Source organism: Pristis pectinata, chromosome 5, assembly GCF_009764475.1.
Source record: "Pristis pectinata isolate sPriPec2 chromosome 5, sPriPec2.1.pri, whole genome shotgun sequence".
NCBI classification, from domain to species: Eukaryota; Metazoa; Chordata; class Chondrichthyes; order Rhinopristiformes; family Pristidae; genus Pristis; species Pristis pectinata.
The window spans coordinates 107,572,586-107,597,215 of record NC_067409.1 but is presented as its reverse complement, the minus strand read 5'-3'; the positions used below and the strand labels follow the sequence as shown (position 1 = coordinate 107,597,215).

General features: G+C 37.8%; 2 protein-coding genes across 4 annotated transcripts in view; both read left to right on the top strand.

The window, feature by feature from the left end:
- LOC127570920 (homeobox protein Hox-A3) overlaps positions 1–18,923 on the top strand; it is a 43,067-nt gene extending 24,144 nt beyond the window's left edge. The window contains exons 3-6 of one of the 3 annotated variants that reach the window (XM_052016866.1): positions 10,084–10,138; positions 11,964–12,044; positions 15,297–15,879; positions 17,274–18,870. In XM_052016866.1, the coding sequence (XP_051872826.1) occupies positions 15,411–15,879; positions 17,274–18,046 (1,242 nt within the window). In that variant the 5' untranslated portion in view covers positions 10,084–10,138; positions 11,964–12,044; positions 15,297–15,410 and the 3' untranslated portion in view covers positions 18,047–18,870. Of the gene's footprint in view, positions 1–10,083; positions 10,139–11,650; positions 12,045–15,296; positions 15,880–17,273 lie in introns of those variants that run through there. The other 2 variants (XM_052016867.1, XM_052016868.1) reach the window with 2 other exon arrangements.
- A 3,851-nt stretch (positions 18,924–22,774) lies between these two features.
- On the top strand, positions 22,775–24,630 carry LOC127570360 (homeobox protein Hox-A2). The gene is made up of 2 exons (XM_052015836.1): positions 22,775–23,126; positions 23,640–24,630. The coding sequence occupies exons 1-2, from the start codon at positions 22,775–22,777 to the stop codon at positions 24,377–24,379; spliced, it is 1,092 nt and encodes a 363-aa protein (XP_051871796.1). The 3' UTR covers positions 24,380–24,630.

The following is a 24,630-nucleotide window of genomic DNA, read 5'->3' as shown; positions in this document are numbered from 1 at the left end:
AAAAGGAATTTTAAACAGATTGAAAATAACAGATTTTACCCAGAATCATTAATCACCTCATTCAATAAATACTTCTTTGTATACTTCAACAGCAAGTCTGAAGGGTGTTCTTTTAGAAAAGTGTATGAACACATTGGATCTCTTGAATAAAATGTGGCCATCTCGACACACACCATGCTTCTTCCACCTCCCCCCCCCCCCCCCCCCCCCCCCACCAACCCCAACCCTTGGAACATTTGTGGAGTTTTAGCTGGCCAACGTTTATTACAACAGGAAATTATAAAACGCATATTTTCAAAGGCAAACGATAATTTAAAACATGTAAAAACAGTTTTGTAAAGTGATTATAGCCTGTCCTTTATATGACCACATTTTTGGTGCCTTGAGCACATGAAACCCCGTTTGCATCTTTTTCTTTCTCTTTGATGTTTTTAGTTTATTGTAAATCGAACCGTCTTTTGTAATAAAAAGTTGCATTGTTTGTCAACGGCTGGGCAACCAGAGTGAGTTCACCAAGAGGACAAATTTTCTGACCGATTAGCCGTTTTTAGCGTTGCAGACTGACCCTCTCAAACCCTTGACCTTTAAAAGATGGACAGCGCTCTTTCCACTATTTCCTATGCCTGCAGATAGGAACTAAAAGAATACAGCTCGCTATCCAAAAGCTGTCTAAGACGTCCAAGCGATATGTATTAAACTATTTTTAAGTATACGCCGATATTGAATATTACACACGCAAGAACGCATAACCACACGTACACACTCACGGACATAAATGCACACATACACGGACACACGCAGACACAGATAAACTATATCTAACTTAACCTTTTTAAATATGCGGCGTGTGCTTATGTAAGGAAAATTTGTCGATGATTTATATACAGGCTCGGAAAGTTGCACGTGATAAGAAACAATGGTTGTTTTGAATGGTTTAGTTAATAACACTTTTGTGGTTAATGACTTAAGAGAATCCTTCACTTGTAATCGTGAGATAATTCACCTATCGGAGCACTCCATTGTTCTGATTATTGAAGAGAATAACTGATACTTCTTTCTACCAAGCACGTGCTTACTTTCTTGATACTATATTTACACCCATGGCGTTTTGCAGCCGACATTTTAGAGAGTTACTGGTGACTGATTAAAATTATTATAAAACATTTCTCCATTCGAGACATGAAAACGGATGCACAAGTGCAAAGTGCCCAGAACAAGAGGGCTTGGGTTTAAAGCACAACTAAAATTGTCAGCATAATTGCCACCAACCATTAAATTTACTGGGACTATTATTAAGTCGACTGTTTTTACAGCATAATGTTCCTTGTCACACTTAGAATAACTAGTCTATGCACTATGATAATCGTTGGATCCCGAAGACCTCCAGACACAATATAAAACCTAATACACATTTGGGTGGTATAATAAAATATCGACTGTGGCCAGTGAGGGTCGATTCGGTGTCAAATTTAACAGCCTTATGGGGATGTAAAGTCACATATGAAAGAGTTAGCCTTCCGTGTGACTGTTATGTATGCGGGATACTGTAACACTGAGCTTCAATATCAAACTGTCAGGCGGACAATAAAGACAGCTTGAAGAAATGCCCAGGAATATTGGACTGAGGCAGCTCGAAATGTAGGTGACATAAATGGCGGACCTGTCAAATCTGGGATTAGCACAGGCCAGTCATTTTTGCATTATCACTTACCAGCGAGCATCCAAAGACCAAAAGAAACCCCGAACAATAAAGATTCAAGTAAGAAGGGCGCAAAGAGAAAAAAAACTCCACACTCCAAGATAAAGGGTCACGCGTCTCCTCCGTGTATGTATTGAAATTTTAATCTCTCCCGTCACGTGACTCATTAAATAATTAATGCAGCCGGTCCGGAATAGATATGTAGTCGTCAGTATTCGCACTAGATCTGTTTCAGTCTGATGTGAAAATGAACTTTCCTTAAAAAATAAGTCTATAATTGGAAGATCTGTCTCAGAAAGTGAAGTGGCACAAATCAGCTAAGAATTGTGGTAAGTAGTCTCTTTATGATCCGTCCTTTATTCTGTTTATGTTTTAACATTTTTTTTATTTCTTAAAACTGTCATAAATGTGATGAATAGCGCCCTTTAGTATTCAGATTTAAATCACGGCATGTCTGTGATGGTGTTTAGTCAGTCTCTCGCGTGTCAGTAATATTTTAGATTTTTTCATGATTAATTGCAACAAATACAAACACATATGATGATGTTCTAGTTCACAGTATGTATGCCTGGATACCACGGTGTAGCTGTGCTGCTTTGTTCAATTTTCCTGTCGTTAATAAATCACCATCTCTTACATGCGCAGGGCTGAAAGGCAACTGTAGGCAGGAGCGTTTGGAAATGAAGAGGCATCAGCTAAATTCCTCTATGATTCATTAATTTGAGCGATTTACAATAAATGACAGAGTTATGGTGCTCCAGCAAATGTACTAACATGTGTAATTCTGAACAAAGTGTTGCACTTATTCTGACTATATACTGCCTGACTTGTGTCTAGATATGATGTGCAACTCTGAGCCGGACAATACACAGAGTTGTACAGAAACACCTGTCTTTATTATATTTTATGATAAATTCCCGGTCCTGCTTATTATTCAAATATTTTATTCATTTATTTTCATCCGTTGTTGGAATAAACTCTGAACTCATATGGACGTAATTTGTCCTCGCGAGAGAATACATTTATTCTTTTCAATATTCATTTCTTATTTAATAGATAGATTTGATGTTGTTACCTGGCGAAAGGACATTCATAAAACGTGCATTTGTTTGCGCTCATAATTAAGTACTGCTTCTAATATTTACAATAAAAATCATTAGTAAAAGTACATAACACTTAATTAAATGTCTTATCGCTCCAGTCAAATACATTTTATTATTCCTACTATTCGTTATGATCAATCAAAACAAGATAATTGCAACAGTACACCGGCTGGTACTTCCGGGCTGGCATTCCAATAAAACACTTCAGTAATTGGATCCACCTCCTAAAATTAGAACAGCACAACCACATCATGAGTTACTATTTGGCAACCGAAGCATGGTCCTTTAATTTAACAATAAATGCTTCTTTCAGATCTAGATCTCTCTATCCAGAAACAGGACTTGCTCCAGGATAACCAAATTGGGCATCGAGATGGGCTAGAGCCCGAAGTTAAGAGGTAAAAATAAGTTGAATTAGTTGTAGTGCTGAAACCCCATGTCTAGTTTCAGGTACACTTATTTTAGAGTAACAGGTGGTTTGGTGCTGCAGCTCATCGGAATCAGTGGACACTAAATGAAAACGTCATTTATTTTTCCAACTCTGTTATAAGATGAGAGGTTGTGTGCTCTAGGCAGAGCTGATTCCTTGCCATGTTAAAATGTATTACCCAGGCGCAAAAGGTAGTCATGGAGCCATTTGAGAGTGTCAGTTTGGTGGTTAGTTGAGGGAACAAAAGCCTTGGGTACTTCCTTTGTTTGGGATTCACAGCAACCTCAAAGAATTCACTGGAGCCACAAACATACAGCTTGATTTATTTAAAAAATTCTAGAATAAAATCAAGGCCACAATAACTCTGATTATTTGCAGGAAAACCAACTTTAAGATACTAATAAATATAGTTTAAGCTTCCAATATTTTCCAGAAACATTGGCAGGGACAGCTTTTCTAATTGCAATTGCGCAGGACAGTTATGTTCCTTTGCATGTTAATTTGTTGTCAAAAAAGATTGACAAAATGCAAGTGCTTTGTGCAACTATCCCTTTATTTGCCATATGGTCCCAACGTTATTCCAGTGTAAACCTCCCTAATGTCTGTGTTTGTAAAGTTAGTAAGCAATTTTCATCCCATTTGTACTAATTTATTGAAACTAACACGCGATTCCCGAGCTGTAATCAACAAAATACAGTGAAAGGTTTTGAAAATACTACCACGTTTCTTTGTTTAATTATTACCCGACTTACAAAGAAATCAAAGAGCCACCGCCTATTTCCGTTTCTCTCATTTTTTCTATTTCATGTAACTATCTAAATGCGCTGCATTTCAGATTTGATTTGCAGTTTTATCATAGAGGGAAAAAAAACAAAGTTTAAAAGTGAATATTCATTTACGGCCGTCTCGAGCTAAATCATTGAAAATCCAATGATAATATTAGGTCGGAATGTGAAATTTTCAACAGCACGTAAAATGGGAAATAACGCTTGAGTTTTCCAGGAAAACAAGAGGCTGTTAGTGAGAAAGACCCACAAGAAATAATCGATTTGGGATAGAACTGCAAAGGCGCCTTTAATCTGCCTGTTTACTCCTTAAAATCTGTTGGATTAACGGTAATATTATGCCCGCCGTAAATCGAGTAAATAATGTTGCCAGACTTTTGCTAGTTTAGAAGTAATAAGAAAGCTCAAATTTTCTGGTTAGTTTAAACTGTCGTTTGATAACTAGAGTAGTTTTATGGCGTGGAATGAGGAGTGCAATAAATTACTCGGCCTTAATGCTTTGTTGTGATGGGTTTGTCAATTGCACCCGCATGCAGAAACGAGTTTCTTAAAATGAAAGCCAACAGAATTTCACTGATACTTAGCTGCTTTATTTTTAGAGACCTTTCTTTTAAAGCTTACATTAATTAGATTTAACCAAATACTATTGTTTCATTTGGACCTCTCTTTTGTAAATTCTCGAGCTATTAAGCAATTTTATACAGATGAACGTTAGAAAAAAATGTGCATAAAATCCCAATTTATTTACTGTTTTGAGGTCTAATAGTCCCATCCAAACCAGTTTAATTTTTCTCTTGAGCAAAGTGAACGGAAACCTATTATGCGATTTCAATGCAATAAATTACCTTCTCCGAAGTTTTACATTTGTTAATTACGAATATCTTGATATTTTTAAAATAGTCAATGAACGTGTGGCAGTGGCTGGGGTTTAAAGTGCAAATGCCATTTACTCTGTATGTTGCACGGCTTCACCCTTACCTTAGTAATGCATTGGGACTTAGCTCTCCTCAAGTCTGCTGCAGCTGTTTCCTAAATCAACATCGCATAAATGCAACGCCAGTTTGCAAGCATACTAGCCTGACAATGAACCACAGAAACTTTATTGTATGCGGTTAATAAGAAGATTTAATCCAGATTCTGCTAACAATTATTTTTAAGTCACGTGAACGGATTCCATAAGGTTTTTTTTCCCCCTCGGCTTGGCCCTGCTTGTTTGCCGGGCTCTTTTTTTTCCTCTCCTTCTCTAATACATAGATCTCACAGAAAAGCAGTACCCCAGACGGCTGCAGAAGCCTATAAGGGAAACAGTTCAGCACTTGCAGGGCGTCGAATCAGTATTAGGGGAGTAACTTCATTCTCCGGCCTTTCTGTTTTGAGAAAGGTCTGCAGAAAGCAATTGTGCCTGGAGCTAGCACAGAGCAATATATTCAAAACAGCCGGATAATTTGGAAAATGTAGGATCTTCAGCGTACGTAGAAACTTTTCCCCTGTAAAGCACATTATCAATTTCACAGCAGTCTTTATCTGTCCTTTGAGGCTGGTTTGGATTTGGCTGAATTGTCAGGTAAGCTATAAGACTTCTTTGTAGCTCTGTCTATCTGCACAGAGGAAAAATTCCAGTCCAGTTAGTAATTGATGGCTCAAAACTTGACCTAAGGAAAGGGAAGTCATTGTTTATCGTCAAGCCCGAAGGCCCCTTTATTTGGATCCCCCTTTCTTTATAATGCACGTGTTGATATAAGTCATCTTCTCGAATCTTTTAAGGTTGAATTTTGTATTTTTGAAAGTCCTTTCTGGCATTCCTAGAATGGAAATACTACAAATTGACTTCGGGAGAAAAATCTAACAGCATGCCCTGAGCTTTGAGGGAATTCATGGCCCGAATGGGTTTCTCCTGCTCAATGCACTGTTTTAACTTTTCTGCGCCGAATATTTGACCTCGCCCATGTTCCAATATCAGGAAGTTACCTTCTGCAAAGAAACCTGAAGTAAACGCTGATTCCTTATTTCTTTTTTATCTATCTATCTATCTATCTATCTATCTATCTATCTATCTATCTATCTATCTATCTATCTATCTATCTATCTATCTATCTATCTATCTATCTATCTATCTATCTATCTATCTATCTATCTATCTATCTATCTATCTATCTATCTATCTATCTATCTATCTATCTATCTATCTATCTATCTATCTATCTATCTATCTATCTATCTATCTGTCTATCTATCTATCTGTTTGTCTGTCTGTCTGTATGTATGTCTGTCTATCTATCTAGCTATCTTTATCTATCGATCTATCTCTATCTGTCTATCTATCTATATCTATCTGCCTGTCTGTCGTCATTTCTATGTTTAGTTACACTATATATATTCATATACTTATGTAAGCGTCTGTCTTAAGTACTTTCGAACTTCACTTCAAGACGTTCATCAATAATTCATTAATGTTTTACTCTATGCTAAAAGTTTCACTGCGGCCTTTGTAAGATGACTGCACGGATTTTGGTTCGAGTTAGGAATGTGGAGACTGTGCAATCATTCTAAAGTTTGCTGAGTTTAGAAGTTGAACAGATTGCCCTACGCCCTTCACTTGAAGACATTGTAACGATCATAATTTAAATCAATCCATTGCCGGCTTGCCTTAACTATGCAATTCTAAACTTAAGGTGTGCGAGTTTTCTTAAAACTTTAAAGTGTGACATGTAATAACATTTGTGGCATTAGACGATGCTCACTGACGAGAACAGAGTTTTAAGACAGTGTATCCACGTTGTGTAAAACAGATTAGAATGACTTTTAGAAATAAAAATGATAAGACATAAAATGATAGGTGGAAGGATGTAAAGAAAGTAAAAATAACATGACGAAGGCTATCTGTTCAGGACAGAATTTACAGAAGGAAGTAGCGTTTTACAAATAAACTTAAATTGATGAAGTTACGTGCTTGGAATAGAAAGATACTAATTGCGAATCCTTGCCACAAACGTATTTTAACAAATTCCCTCGCAGAAAAATGATGGGCGTACCGATATTTTCTCTTACACGCTTTATGCTCCTGAACTTTCAATGTATGGTGCACTTAAATTGCTTAAAGAAAGAAGCTAGAGTTTCAATTCTATTTCATTAATAGAGTTGCCTAATTCTCTTTTTCTCAGTGAATATTAACAAGTATCATGTTGAAACTATTTTGCACTCCTGTTACCCCCAAGAAATTTTGTGCGTTATCCAATTGCCCTAAAGCATCTAAACATACATTTTGCATTGGGGTCCCCATAGGCACGAATTACGATTCAATTGGGGGAAAAATCAGGATCACTACATCCTTGTCAAGTTTACCCCTCACCCTGTGCTGCACTGAGTAAAATCACCTTAGCTTTCAGCGACTGCTTTGCTTTTGTCAGGTAAATACAAACCTTTTCTAGTTCCCATAACTACTAGCTTGGTGTAACGTGTGGGTGTTAAGCAAGTCCAATACAATAGCGCTCTGAAAAGCACGCCCTGAAAAGGAAGAGTCGCATGCAAGCTTAACCGCTGTGGGGCTTTCTTGATTGTTTTGGTCGAAAATGTGGAGGGCTCGCTTCTTATAGATCGGTTTAAACTCCAGACCCCAGTTTTAGTCCATTATAAACAGCTATTCGTCTGCTCCAAGTAGTTCAGCCTACAGGCTCCGGATGGAGGTCTTTCACACCATGAGACAGAGACGACCCAACTTACCTTATCGCGGATTTCCTGCAAAGAATTATCACGGAACAACCTTCTGCAATACCAACAAAACTGAGCTTAAGAAACTTCTCAGGATTTGTTGGGTAAAAAGTTAGGCTTTGCCTGAAAAAAAGTATTCCTTTAATTATCTCCCAAATTCAAATAAAAGGATTTAAGTTGACGTATGACCACGTGAGCACATAATACAGCGCATTATTGTGGCATTTGGAACGGAGACCTAGGCTGGCTTCGGCTGTGATTACGCTTTTCCACTTTCTGTTAAGAGCCAGCTTTTTTTTCTTCTAAAGAGATTGCACTCTGAGCGCTGGATTTCACATGAAGGGATATATGCGAGCAGGGAGAGATGCTGCATTTAGCGGAATGGATTTTATTTTGAGGTATTTCAAATGCTTCCGTTGATTGTTCATTAATATGGTGAGTTATTGCTGTTCAAGGCAAAGGTCAGTGGAAAGGCTTACGGGTGTCAGATTGTGCCAGAACACGCTTAGTTTCCTCTTTTCTGCTGGTTTCGGCGCATAGTTCATTTCCAGTAATGTTTTCTCTTCATATGGTAAATACAAAAGAAGTTATTTTGTAGAATAGTGTGCGGATCACATGTATGTGTTGTTCCTTAAAACATGAACAATCGAATATTGAAATCCTGTCAATGGCCGCTCTCTATCCGAATAGGTACAAACAAAACAATGTCTGTTTATCATATATAATTCGACGCCAATATATCTGGTTGTAATAGCCAATAATAAAGCGATTATTATAGCACATGGGCATTAATGTACATCTACTTATTCTGACATTTTATTCTTTATATAACAAGCTCCAATGAAAGGTTCATCGTCCATTTTAAAAATCCTGTCAGCTAGTTTGTGAATTGTTGTGCCCTTGAAATTAGGTTACTAGGTTTTTCCTTACTATGCGTGAATTGCCGAAATCGCAGTGAATCACATCGCTTCGTGGATAGGCATTGAATTTTCTATTTCTGTGTGTGTTGCAGTGATTTCAGGGGGAAAAATAAGCAAGCTCTATAATGGTTGATCTAAAAACAATTGCCCACATTTGTTTCATCGTCAGTGTGGTAATATTTGATTAACTTAAGGTATAAAGCAGGTTGTACTGAGGGATTATTTACTAGCAGGCCGTCATTGTGTTGGAATATTGACTGCACGAAGAAATTAACGAAATAAATTAATAGGCGATGCAACCTAAACCAATACTGCATTGTCCTAAGAGTACATTTGCGATGAAAAAGGCAGGAAAAGATTTGTTATGTTATGCTGGTGGGTACAAATGTTATAAAAAATTGCACCCACCAGTGAGCCCTTCTCAGAAAAGGTCAGGGTACTGCGATTTGATTTATGTTTTCGGTGTGCTGGGACATCCATGCCAATGCAATCTGCTTTAACGAATGCTTTACTTCTTTTCATATATGACAAATCACATTGGCAATTATTGATAGCCAGATCAGTATCCTACAGTAATTCTACCAATCGTGCAAAATTAAGCCAAATGTGGGGTGGGGTGGGTGTGGGGGGTTGCGTGGGTTAAGAAGAGGGGGACGTGAGTAGTGTTGTTAAAATATAATATGCAATAAGCAAAGTTCGTTTCTGGGATATATTCAGTCCTAAGCGATTTTTTATAAAAATGAATAATAGACATGTATTAAAGAATATCATGACTTTGCAAACAATATTGTCACAAACGGTACCATGTACATACAGTAGTAATCGCCGTAGTTAGTATTTTTTTGTCCTTACCGGACTCTGAAAGCATGATTTTGTTTGCCCATTTAAATTCGTGTGTTGCATCTGCCATGTTTATCACAACCCTGTCACCCCAATATTAAAAGCAAACACTGGACAAAGATTTTTCATGAAGGTTTAAAAATTTTAATTGCAGTTCGGTTACAGTTCCTTTCTTACCCACTATCCAATCTTGAAGCAAATTTAACATGGCTAAATAATAAATAATACAGTTTAACAGTGTTTTACAGTTTAAAGAACAATTAGAAGTTGGGTTAGTACAGATGCATTTCGGAAAGACATGCATACATAAAACACGATATTAGCGATGACGGACAGAAGGTCCACATGATGTGTTTATGATAAATCCTTTACTTAGAAAAATCCGTTCAATATTCAGTGGAGATCCCAACATTTTGGACGTTATTTTTTCATTGATTGGAAAATTGTAACTTCATGTAATTGATTCAAGATCTTAGGTTGATTTCTGTCCTTTAATAATTCATGTAGAATTAGTCGATGTTCTTAAACAATGATTTTAGCTCCCCGGCGCCTTTCTTTTCATCGCGTGGAAATTAATGGTTTCTCGATTTCGTTGCAGACTTTGTCCTAAATAACATTTCCACAAGCAAACGCAGAGACTGTACAAACTTTCGGTGAGTTTTCTAAACTTTTACGATATCTAAGTATATATATGGTCGTTAAGAACACAGAATGCTCTCACTGCAAGGTGTCACATTTATTAGTTCCCGTCCAAGCGGCGGGTTATGGCGAGCTTCTAATAAATGAACCGCAATAGGCTGTTACAATTTAAATCACGTGTGCTTTAGGATATCGGAAAAAAACAGAAACATATCAGTTATAGAGGGAGTTACATTCAACATATTATCGGTCGTAAAATGGATGCTATACCATAGTAGTTAGCATTATCCAAGCATTAGAGCACTAACAGAAAATGTAATATTTTAGTTTATATCTTCGAATTTCGAGCAAGGTACTTTCGCAATGGAAGTTATGATGGTTGCAATAAATTATATCAGCTCCTTGTTTTAAAACAATTGGCATCTATCGCTTCTATCAAATCAAACCAAGCAGTCGCTATTTCCATCCCCCCCCCCCTCTCCGTTTACTTTCCCTTTGTAAATCTTAGCAACCGTTAATGAAAAAAGTGAGACATTTCTCATCCAAAATTTTAGTTCTCTGCATCCAACGACAGTGATATTTACAAGGTTCGCTGACATAAGCGGGGCCTTCGATTTCTATCCAGTCGCTTCTGAACTGAAATTCACGGAGGCAAACTATGTGGCAGAAAGTTTAAGAAAATATCCAGCATCCGTTGGCTTTACTATTTTCCCACCTTCGTCCGATCTCACGAGAAAAGAAAAAGTTGGAGTCAGCACATTAAGATAAGTGGAGGGGCTGATCATTGACAATAAAGTACTTCACTACAGAAAAACATTGAGCGGCTTACTTGTAAAGTTGCATACGAGTGAATTTTTGGCCCTATCTTCCCTCCTACGCTGCTTGGCTTCCCCTTTCATGTAGTTGCATCGCAATAAGCGATAGGGGCAAGTGTTTTCTCTTTAATGCTCTGTTTACAGCCTTAGTGCATGAAGTCATAAATCTTACGTAGCCATAAACGACAGAAGCATTGGTATGCATAAGGGGTGACTGTAGCTCATATACTCTTTCATTGCTCGCCTTGTCTCCATCGTTTTTTTCCAGTGTGTAACTTTTTAGTCTTGTAGCTGAAATACTTTTATTTTTAGCATTTCTAATACTTTTAGTTTCGGGAATACCCAAAAACTGGATATGCTTTAGAATGGATTGAACCTGTTTGAACCCGCCTGTATTCTTTACCCTTGCGCCGTTTTTTTTCTCCTAACTATTCTCATGCTGTACTTCAAACAAAGGCCTTTCTTTACAACAAGGAGTTAATAAAAGTTAAGCTAGTACTTTTAATGCGGAAGGCTACGTGCACATTTAAAGAATGTAAAGCTCTATTATGATCTGAGTGATTATTTAAAAGTGCGTTGATTTCAATGGGAGAAGCTCGTTTCAAGTTTGATTGCATAGATTCAATGATTGCCAAACCCTGGCGCTTGTGTTCTCCGTGTTGGTTAATTTGCATAATTTTTCACTTGTGACGCTATGTTTCGGGGGAGTTTACCCAGCCTGTCTGTTCAGTACAGCCAGACAGCAAACTTAAAATCCGCGCTTTTAGCATTCAATATTCATAAGAAACATACCCCATTTCTTTGGTATTAGATAAGTGCAGCCAGGGAAGCTGATAGTAGTCTTATCTCCCTGACCAGGGCGCGCTACCATAATCACAAGGGTGGCCATCCAAAAGCTAGAGCCTTCTTTCCAGTTTTTTTTTGCAGCTCTACCATTTTTCTTTCCCCATTTGCTGTTGTCGCCAACGAGTGAATTTCAGCGCATAAGAGTAATTGTTTGCCTTCATTCCAATTAATTCCGAAGTTTTGAAACTCCTGCTTATCGATTTCCCCGGTGAATCTGAAAATATTGTGCCGTGGTCTGCGTCTATCGTCAGAGACTAAGGTAAGCTGGACACAAATAGGCTATCACTCGTGAATGGCGGAGTTTATGTCCCAGTGATTTATGACCATATGACTTAAATCTCGGTTCAAGAAAAGTTCACATGCTATAGTTTCCTTTCATATCGTGACTGATACCCGTAGGCTTCCAATTCAAGTCTTTTATTTCAATGTTCTGCTTCTCCTTCGCCCTTGATCGGTCTCTTTGAGCTATTTCTCTCTGCATTTTCGAAGTTTTATGAATTTATTATTGCCTGCAATGCCGCCTAAGGCACACCACCACACGTCTACCAAGATACTCCTACTGTTGTCCCTGTTAGAATCTGACTTCCAATGCTTTCTTTTTCAACCTTTTCTACCTTTCTAACCTTAGCGATATAGAGAACGCCGAAGGCTGTTATGGTGGCATTTTTACTTGCAATGTGCGTAGATTAGTGTTATCTGTGCCATAAATTAGAAAAGGCTCCTAGAAATTGAATAGATTTCTAACTTGGTAGGGGGGTTGTTAGGTAAACTTCATGTGTTACTTCATTTGACACTCTTCGTACAAATGATAGTTAATGTCTATGCACACACGTGAATATGTAGTATTATCTGTGCAACGTGTCGGTTTTCAGATACAAACCATCTCTGCACTCAAACGTATGAATAAAACGAGAATGAAGAGTAATCCAAGACGAAATTATTTGTTTTTAAAACAGAAATTGGAGAAAATTATTTTGCAAAATATTTGAGTGTAATCACGTAGAATTAAATCACAGCGCTTACACAGGTGAGTAAAGTTGTGTTTGTTGCTTCAAGGAAAATGGCGGACGGCACTCAGGGCCGAGAAAGTAAAATACATTTTTGATGTTTGAGCAGCGACTCACAAAGGTTTCTATTAATTACTTTTCATAAAGGATGAATAAATCACAACATTTCCTTTCTGGTTTACCTGTGCACGCTTGTGAGCAAGTTTTGACAATACAGTAAGTACTGGAGATAATGCAAATTAGTGACAACTTCTTAACATTAAAACCCAATAACTCAACACTTATGGTGATAACTGGCTCCTTGAACAAATCACAGGGCTTGGGTTTCAGGCGCAGCTGTGGAGAGTCTGCTGAGTATTACTTGCTATTTTATGATTTCAATATTTAAAATGCTTTGGGGCCATTAAGTGCTGCTGACAACAATGGCACATGATTCGTTCTGAAGACAGGAGGTTAAGTTTATCTTTGAAAAGCATGGTTTGGTGTTTGAAGCGTCCATTTTTAGAAACACACAAAAAGTGTCATTTAAAACCTGTACTTAGAGCAACTTTGTCCCGCCTGCTGACCTCAGCAGTTTCTTTTTCATTTATAGATCTAAAAAAAATTACAGCAGCCTTGGCGACATCTCCAAGTTCAGGTCACTTTCAGTGGAATGCTGTGAAGTATGTTTTATAACAATATAGGGATGTGCGAGAGTACAAAAGGGCCATGTGGTTCATCAGTGTTTGGCCGGTCAATAAATTTGTGCAAAGCATAGAGAAAACATTTTGAAATGACCGCTTTGAAAGTGTATGGTGCAACTCTGTTTACGTGGACCTTGAACTATCTTACAGTGGTCTCAGCTTGATCTGCTGAACATTTCCAGCATTTTCTGTTTTTATTTCAGATTTTCATCATCTGCAGTTTTTTGCTTTTCAAACAGACTTGCTTTGTGTTAGAGTGACTGAGGCAAAGGAAGCCAAAGGAAACAATGGTTTGCTCGATTAGGCTAACTTCTTGCTGAAAATAATGCTCTAATGTAAACAGAGATCCTTAGATACTTTAACCTATAGAAAGACCGCATCCGTGACCAAGTATCCGAATATTATTTCTAGATTAAATAGTGATCTGCAGGCCATGGGAAGCTTTATATATCCAATGCAAAAATAATTCAACTCCATCAATTTATCCCATGCAATAGTTTAAAATTATTCTTTAACCACAGGCATCGTTGTATTTTTAGGAAAATAATAATTAACTGAAAGGTTTGAAGTGGGTTGTTTACTGCCGCTTTCTCGTGATGCAGGCGCTTTCTGTGGGCTGGGTTTCCAACTCTTCCCCGGCCTAGTGACCCCCATACATCAAATTACGAGCACTTTCAGAGACAGAGCCTATTATCGTTTGGTTGGAAGAAAAGTTCACACCGTGGTCATGAAGAAGAACGCCAGTTTTTCAGGTTCCTGGCGCTTTCTTATCCATCATGCTTTTAACAGGTAGAATTCAAACAGTAAAAAGAAGGCTTGAAAATTTCCGCCCGACCAAATGGTGACCCGTTAAGAGTGGAACCAACAAAAAGCAAGACATTTCTCCTCGCCAGTCTGGGGAAATCAGGGGAGTCAAAACAAACACTAGTTAAATGATTTAGAAAACAATGCACTCCGTGCAGGGCACATACCGAAATTCTTGTCCAACGCTCCGGGTTTAAGCATTTTAAAACGAAGTTCTTGTCTAGAGCAGCATAAATGCCATTAATGTCCATATGATAGGAATGATCAAATACTGGCCAACACTGAAATACGGCCTGCAGCAAAGTCTGGTAATAGTTTTTAAGAGTTACTTAAAAGGCCACATCCACGCACTTTGCCGGCAATTAACGACAGTCATCAATTTAGTCGTAATATAAATTAAAACTTTGCAAAATTTAGAGTTTACTTTTTTGTATTTTTCCTTGCTGGAACGTGTGTGCTACGAAAGCTGCTTTCCTTCGGTTTCATGTTTTGAACAAATATTTCAACTGATGCCATCATCTGTGTGAATTTGTCTCTTTATATCTGCTTAATTAATGAATCATATATGTTAAGAACTGACCAATTTAAACAGATATACAGAGATAAAAAATCATAACAAAACCATAACATTCAATAACTTGTAGTTTAAAAAGTTGTTTTATTTACACGCAGTGATTCTTTTTAACTACCAAAGAAAAAAGGCTGCTGTTAGATCAACCTACCGAAATGCATGGTTCACATGAAACCATAGGTAGTATTGCATTTCCATAATCAGACAAAATAAAACACTGAAGCCAGAATCTGAAGAAACTGAACGTTTGGTTCTCATCCACACTGAGCATTTACTGCTGAGAGTCAGTTTTAAACCGCTGTTATGCTGAGAATGCCTTGGGCTAAGCTGTGTGACCAAATATTGCTGCACACTTTTTCTTTTATGGCTTTTGATGTCAGCTGCTATTGAGAGTAAGATGGATTTGTACCATTTCACTATTATGGTTTTGTTTCTTGTAACCCTAGGTCTACCCGAAGAGGCCATTGGAAGAAGAGTCACGTGACACCGGGTGCCAATGTTATTCTATAAGGGTGTCAAGACCCTGTCAGTTTGTGAAATAAATATTGGGAAACAACGAGATGCAAAAAGCAACATACTACGACAGCTCTGCAATTTTCGGTGGTTACACATACCAAGGAGCAAATGGTTTTAACTACAATGCCAATCAGCAGCAATATCCGCCTTCATCCCATGTGGAAAATGACTATCACCGGCCTGCCTGCTCTCTACAGTCACCTGCTAGCAATGTCCCTCATCACAAGCCCAATGATATTAATGAGAGTTGCATGCGAACCAGTGCCAACCAGACGAGCCATCTCCCAGTTATTCCAGAGCCACAGAAGCAACCACCACCTCCACCACCCCCACCCCCACCCCCACCCCCACCATCTGTATCCCCACCCCAAAGTGCTAGCAGCAACTCAAATCAATCCAGCACAAGCAAAAACCCCACACTTACCTCACAAACCACCATTAGTAAACAAATATTCCCTTGGATGAAAGAGTCACGCCAAAACGCCAAGCAAAAGACCAGCAGTTCTAGTTCAGGTATATTGTATCCTGTCTTACCTTTTGATTATTACTTGTCATGTCAGTGTTCCAATGGGTTAGCTGCTAACAAAGTCAATCTCATTATCTCTATCATAAGCGGTCGTGCAAATAATTGTAATAGTGTGGGACTCTCATCTTTAAAAGTGGATTGATCATTTTCACACAATGATTAGACAGTAGCCTATAAACATAAACACCATTACTTCCTAAATGTAGTTTAGGTAAATTAAGACATATATTTTAGAGAAGCAACTGAGAGACTGCATGTCATTTTCTCCCTACTGCCATGATGAACCTCCTCTCCCTTTCTCCTTTTCCTCTCCCTCTCTCCCACTGCTCTTTCACCTCTACCATACATACAGACATATACATACATATTTCCAAAAGTTGAAATTAATCTTTGCTTCATTTGTACCAGTTTTATTTCAGTAATATATCTGTTGTTTATGCATATGCTCACACTGATCAGAAGTTATAACACATATTTATAAAACATGTTCATAATTCTTCAGTAATGTCCCAATGGGTAGTTATGTAGGTCTTACAAGCCCTGGGTTGGACAATGAATAGCATATTCTTCATTTAATTTCAGGTTTTCATGACCAGTATATATGTGATTTGACTTAAGTTGTCAGTTGTCTAAATGCAAACCTTGAAAATATAAGACATATGTTTTTCAAATGTATAAATATAGTATATGAGTAACAACAGGATTTGTGGACAGCAGTGGTTCTTATATAAATTGATATGATTTGGAAACGTTTGGAAGCCAGATTTGCAACTGTGGTGGCAACCACAAATACACACAAACATATATTTATATTCACAAACTGAGAAATACATTCATAAGGAGCTTTGATAAATTTTCAGTGAACCATAAGAACATATAGCAATGCAATTCAAAATTGTGATCAGTGGATATGAATTATCATTATCCATATTTAATATATCTTTGTTCATTTATTGTTTGTGTGCATTGCTGGCAAGGACAGAATTTATTGCCCATCCATAATTGCCTTTGATTATATGTGGTGAGCCACTTTCTTCAACCACTGCAAATTATATGTAACCTAGTGCTTTTTTAAAAAAATAACCACTCAATTGCTTGAAATAACATGCTATGTTAGAAACTATGGTGATATAAGCCACTTCAATTTGTTTGTTGGTATTTTATGTAAAATAGATCAGGTGTAGGAAATCAGTTTTCATTTCTAAACATAACCAGATATTATGATTAGTTATGTATGTATTCAGTAACTCTGCATTATTATCATGTATCATGGTTTTTGAAGGTAAATTTACAGATTCTATGATGTAACTTCTTTAAAATATGTTAGATATATATTGTAACCCTTATTGATGTACTTAATGGTTGTTCTCTTCATTTATAGTTGAAAGTTCTGCTGGTGAAAAAAGTCCTCCTGGCCCAGCTTCCAAGAGGGCACGCACAGCATACACCAGTGCTCAGCTGGTGGAACTGGAGAAGGAGTTTCACTTTAATCGCTACCTTTGCAGGCCCCGGAGGGTTGAAATGGCCAATTTGTTAAACCTCACTGAAAGACAAATCAAAATCTGGTTCCAGAATCGTAGAATGAAGTACAAAAAAGATCAGAAAGCAAAAGGCATGCTAACTTCTTCTGGAGGACAGTCGCCATGCAGAAGTCCCATCCCACCTTCAGCTGCAGGAGGATATGCAAACTCGATGCATTCCTTGGCAACCAGTACTCCATATGATCCTCATTCACCTACTTCCTTCAGCAAACCTCATCAAAATGCATATGCTATTCCTACATCTTATCCTGGGCCTCTCAACAATTGCCCACCTCCACAGAAGAGGTATGTTGGGACAGCAGCTGTGACACCTGAATATGACACACACCCTCTTCAAGGCAATGGTGGCTATGGGACTCCTCATTTACAGGGTAGCCCAGTGTACGTCGGAGGGAACTTTGTAGAATCAATGCCAAGCTCTGGGCCTTCTCTTTTCAGCTTAACCCACCTTGGCCACCCTCCCTCTGGAAACATGGACTATAATGGTGGAGGGCCAATGACCAGCAACCATCATCATGGACCTTGTGACCCACATCCCACATACACAGACCTTTCTTCGCACCATCCGTCTCAGGGAAGAATTCAGGAAGCACCCAAACTGACCCATCTGTAATGGACAGTTGGCTCCTGGTGTACTATCACTTTCTTATGCATTTATGTCATCTTACCTATGATTACATTCCTCCTTTCACCCCTTTCTCCTTTTTGATTTAGTATCAATCTTTATAGTTTACATGTAATGGTGTTTCTATAGACAACCAATCCTTGCTTGTATTGCTCTGTCTCTGGTTAGTGGTTGTTCTTTTCATGGACTCCAGCCTTAGCATTCAGTAGTAGAAGTGAAGTACTAAGGCTTCCAGAACTTTGCATATATAATCTTCTACTCTTATGGAACAGGGTATATGAACAAATTTTCTAAAAAAAATACCTAAACGTGAATTTGTTCGTGCTTTATTTTTCCTTATGAGGAACAGTAAAATGGTTTATATTGCACTTCTTTACATTGAATGGTTAAACAAGATCGATGCGCCTGTACAGGGTCTCCCTGGGCAAATAAGAGTTCTTGTCCATCTTTCAGTATGTGTGTATGCTGGTGAACATTCAAATTTATTTATTTGCTCTTTCAAAGGAGAATAATCTAAGTGTTTAAAATATTATTTATCCCCATTGACACATATTTATAAAGAGAACTGTACATTAACTATTTACTTGGTTATGTTCAGCCTTGTGTTTTAAGTCATGGTAAATATATGTTTTTTTAATTCCTGTAAGATACACAGAAAAGTAGTTTTCTGTTCATAATGTAATAAAGAAAAGCAATTTGGTCAATTGTGGGAATAATGCCAAGAAAACAGAATTTAGTCTGTAACTGTAGTATTCTTAAAATGAAACACAAAATTGCCACAATTTTGTTTTAGATATGCATTCCATGCTGCAAATGAGATATCCGTTGAACAGCTAGTTCTGAAGAATAAATTTTTTTTGTCAGCAATATTGTGTTGCTTGGAATGTTAAAACTCTGCTAAGATATATGCACTATTTTCCTTCTGAAATGTTTGTTAAAATGTAAACCAGTTCAGCAGTACACAGTAAAACACACAGCCCTGTAGTCAGGTTTCCTTTGTGTTGTGTGGCTACAACCAAGTGCTTCAACCCCCACACTGTAACATCATCCATTTTCATGTGGCTTGCATCTGTCTCCAATGCTGCATTTATTGAAGCCCAGGAAGGAAGGGACTCATTTTCTTTTCTCATGTAGGAAATGAAAAGCTGTACAAGGACATAGTATTGGATTAATTTTCTTTAATTATTAATAATAGTTTGATCATGACAAATACATAGTACATATAAAAGTTACAGGTAATACACTGCACAAAAATATTTCACCATCCAGGAGAAGCACTGCTATTGTTGCCTCGTTCGTCTTCCAATGTATAATACACGTGCTGAGAGGAGAGAAAAAGAGAAAATGTCAGGATTCAAAAAATATTTGTCGTTCATGGTTTCAGATTAATATCTGATTTAGAAGCATTACTGGATTGGATTTTATACTATAGCTGATGAATATGTAAAATCCATATGTAAGTCGATTCTAAATAATGAAGCAAAATCAGTCATGTATTCAGGTTGAGACCTTTTAACGCCGACCGTTCAACATATAAAAAGATGCGAACGAACCTTTTTTAAACAACGTTGGCGTCGTGTGCCTATATATTTTAAAATGCCCTTTCATTTTCAAAGTAAATGAACTCATCATTTACTATTTCACCTATAAGCAATTGCATGTAAACCATAAAATGCCATGTAAATTATGTTCAGCAATTCAATATTTACAACGTTTAATATTAATTCTGATGAATTTTTTCTTCCCATTGCGCATTTCCAGCGTCAACCAAAAGAACTGAAAAATGAAAGTATTCTGATAGACTTTCTAATTGTAAGATAGTTGCTTAAAAATTCCCCTTACGCAGTATGTTAACTTTCAAAAAAATGCAATTTTAATGTTAGACATGCATTAATTAACTACATAAAGTTAAGATCTATCCACCTACCTCTCTAAATATATTTGAGTGCAGCATATATTGGTATATAGACAGAAATATGGCTTTGGAGAACCTATGACCGCACTGCAAATTTTCCAGTGTGTTTCTCAAATTGTGGAAGAAGCACGAAAAAGAAAGCTTATACTTGGTGTGCAATATTTTTAATAAAAGGAATTAATTTCCATCTGACAGAGCCTGAGCGCCAAGAAAGGAGACGCCATGTTGTCGGCATCCTCTCTGTCGGTGCTTCCCAAAGGGCATGTTATCTAATTTATCTTCCTATCCAAAATACATGGGAGACTTTCTTTACTCAAGTAGCAATACTTTAAATGCGATACAATTAAAGTGCAGATCATGGAACTGAGGTGTAATGTGGGCTGCATTACTCCAGCAATTTATTATAAAGCACAAGTTTCGTGCATTCAGATTGAACGAAATTACTGCGGGTAACCTTAGAAGAAGCTTCAACTTTTTTTTCGCGGATAGTAGTTAAAAATAACGCATTTTAACGAGAGCATCCTTTAGATGTGATCCGAAAGACTGCTGTAATTTTGTACAGTTGTATAGTAAAATCTCATTCACTTGATTATGAAAGGTTAAATCGCAACGAAACAGTGCCTATAAACATTATTTTAACTCAATGTTTATTACCTCTGAAGTGATATTTCAAACTTTCAATTTTGAATTAATTTAAGTGTTCACAATGCTTTAAAAAACTCAAAACCAAATCACTATTCCCAGAACACAATAATGATTTACCCAGAACATAGTGAAGTTTTAACTAGCGTTTGCTTATATGTATATACACCCAGAATATGGCATGTATGTTTTCTTCAGTATATTTGGCTTGCAGTACTGAACTATTCTCCCAGCATATCTATCCTATTGCTAAATTTTATAAGTGGCAAATATATTCATAAAATCAACATTTCCGTATCTTAAAATACATGATTTTCTGTTTCATTCCATTTGGTGTTGCAACAAACTGAGTGAATGGGCTTTGGTTTCACCCACATATCCTCGCAACAGAGACTCTGAAAATGTGCAGAACGCCAACACCTACTCACATTTCACATACAAAAGCTCCATTTAATTGCAAAAAAGCTCTTTTCATTTGTAGGTTAGCACTGAAATCCTCGTTCCAAACTTGAAAGAGGGAAAGCCAGTGTTCGTGATTAAGTGTTTTTTTTGTAACGAACTCACCCATTGGCGTCATAATACAGTTGCGCTGATTACGCTATGAAGATAAATAAAATATTCTCTGCAACAATTTTAAGCACCAAGCAAGGTTCTCACACTCTTGATGATATTCGACATTGCAGCGAGAAGCTTTAAATGTGTTCTTGGGGGCCAGAAGCTGTCAGACCTTTAGCCGAACAAGATTGATAGCGCACATACTTCCTTACAGCTTTGTTTGCGGTATAAGCAAAACGGAGGCCTAGCAAACCACTACCATTTCCATCTTGCTCGTTCCAATAAATTCCCAGCACCCGTGAATTCCTCGTTCGCGAAAGAGAATATTTCGAAATGCTGGTATATTTAGAAAATACTACGTGGGCATAACGAATATAAGTGTATCGTGACTTAGATTTCATCCCCTCCCCCGCCCCTAAAACCACACCCGCCCTTCACAATTTAGATGAAAGTAGAACTAATTTTTTAAAAGATAATATAAATATGTTCTTGAAAACAAGCGATCAGTTTACTTCTTCAGCTATGCTACGAAAAGTCGCGTTTAACTAAAACTGTTTCGTTGTATAATATAACATATATACACATCTTTATCAATTATTCTATCTATTCATCTATTTCTCCATTCGTGCGAGTTTATCTGTGTGAATGCTTGAGTGTATATGTGTGTCAGTGTCTTTGCGAATGTTTTAAATGCAGTAACCTATTATCACGAAGAGCTAATCCTTAGATGTTACGGATTTCACAAAATAAGATAATACAGTACCTTCAGTTATATGCCTTTTACGTTTTTCGTTGGCCATATACAAACGGCTATTAAAAAAAAACATGTAATGTAGTATCCAGAATCACCACCATAGTCGATGTCCTGCGTGAAATATTGCCTCCATACAGCACAAAAATCAAAGAATATCCGGTACAGTACAAATATAATAATAGGGGAACCGAACTCCCAACGAAAGCATGGAAGCAAATGGCTGTAGCTTCGCCTTGTGTAACTTCTTATGTGGCTGGGTTCTGGGGTCCAATGTCAAAACTTTGAAGATTAATGGATTACTTTGTTAATGACTCGAGGCGTCAGATTTAGGTGCAAGATGATTTGTGAGGTGCAAGTCGTCTTCGTGACAGTCGGTAACACACAGAGAAAGAGGAGCCAGCAAGTGTGCAGGAGACAGAGAGAGAGAGAGAGGGAGAGAGAGAGAGAGAGAGTAAGAAACAAACAAGGCTGTGTGAACTGATTTCCACAAGCTTTAAAACTGAAATCTTTTACACATTTATTATGGGAAGATGGATCAAAAAGTAGAAATCAAAACACTGCTGGCCCAGAATGAGGCGTTCCTCTCTGACTTTTTGGATCAATCACATAGACAGTGCCTTCTTTTGATTAAACCCCAAATTGTCATTGGGCAGACGCAATCATGTGACAGCGAATTCGGTCCAATTTCAACCTTGTCTCCATGAATTCAATAGTTTAATAGTAGCACGGTCCCCATACGGCTGTAATCAGTGAATTAGAAAAAAACAGCAGCGATATTTATTTTTTTTTAAACGGCCCAAAAAAATAACTAACACCTAACTTTCTCCCCCTACGTTCTGTGGAGACGGCAATGAATTACGAATTTGAACGAGAAATTGGTTTTATCAATAGTCAGCCGTCGCTTGCTGAGTGCCTGACATCTTTTCCCCCTGTCGGTGATACATTTCAAAGTTCATCAATCAAGAACTCGACGCTTTCACACTCGACAGTGATTCCTCCTCCTTTTGAGCAAACCATCCCTAGCCTGAATCCCAGCAGTCACCCTCGCCAAAGCCGGCCAAAACAGAGCCCAAATGGTACAAGTCCTTTACCAGCCGCGACTCTACCTCCGGAATACCCCTGGATGAAAGAGAAAAAAAACTCCAAGAAGAATCACCTGCCCGCTTCTTCTGGACCCGCAGAATCCTGTCTTTCCCAAAAAGGTCAGCTCAAAGACGTTTCAATTCTAATTATTGTCTTAACTTAGTCTAACTTATTTGCATGGAGTGTTTAATCAGTTTTATTTTGGCTGCTAGGTAATAATTATGAAATCGAAGCACTTTCGCCTACTTATTTAATGGAGAATGATTTATTTGGCGAGCTAGTCAGAAAATGACCTTCTGTGCTCTCCCCATCCCAGAGTTTTTATATTTGACAGTAATGAAGAGTGATAGATGAGCGCACTTTCATGGTAAAGCAGCTGATACAGAGATCACCAAATGGGCAAGGGCTGTTGCGAACTTTGCTGTAAGATTGGGGCTACTGCACACGTGGATTTTACAATATCTTTAATATTTTAGAAAGAGACAGACGCCACAGCCGCAGACTCTGAAACAATGGATTTACTGCATTCAGGCGGCCATTTTGTTGCAGTGGATAGTCTATATTTTATATTATTTTGGTTCAAGTCGTTATAATCTGTTTCATGACTGTTTTTCGCGTCCATTTATTTGTAGAAACTCATGAAATTCCGGATAATACAGGCGGGGGATCGCGGAGGTTAAGGACAGCTTATACAAACACACAGCTTTTGGAGCTGGAGAAAGAATTTCACTTCAACAAGTATCTGTGTCGACCCAGGCGGGTGGAGATTGCAGCCTTGCTTGACTTGACTGAAAGACAAGTGAAAGTGTGGTTTCAAAACAGACGAATGAAGCACAAAAGACAGACCCAATGCAAAGAAAACCAAAACGGAGATGGTAAATTTAAGAATTTGGAGGACAGTGGGCAGACTGAAGATGACGAAGAGAAGTCACTCTTTGAGCAAGGCATCAACAATGTTACTGGCGCTCTCTTGGATAGGGAAGGGTATACTTTTCAAACCAATGCACTGACTCAACAGCAGGCCCAGAATTTACACAATGGAGAATCCCAAAGTTTCCCAGTTTCGCCTTTACCCAGCAATGAGAAAAATCTAAAACATTTTCATCAACAGTCACCCACTGTTCAAAACTGCCTGTCAACAATGGCCCAGAACTGTGCAGCTGGCCTGAACAATGACAGTCCAGAGGCCCTTGATGTCCCTTCTTTACAGGATTTTAATGTGTTTTCTACAGAATCCTGCTTACAGCTTTCAGATGGAGTATCGCCTAGTTTACCAGGGTCCCTGGACAGCCCTGTGGATCTTTCTGCTGACAGTTTTGACTTTTTTACGGATACTCTAACTACAATCGATTTGCAGCATTTGAACTACTAACTGAACAGTCGCTGTAAGCAAAATATGCCTTCTTTTAAATTCGTTTCCTTTCCTTTCAAATGGTCAGTATTTTTTCCTTCCATTTTAATTAACTTGAATGTGTTGAGGACCATCTATAATTGCAAAGATCAGTCATTATCGTTGGACTTTCCCTCATATTTCACAACTTGCTATTCGGCAAGACATGGGTCTACGTGAAAAGTATTTCATAGATTTTGACCAATCGCTACTATTACCTCTTTTACTTTTGT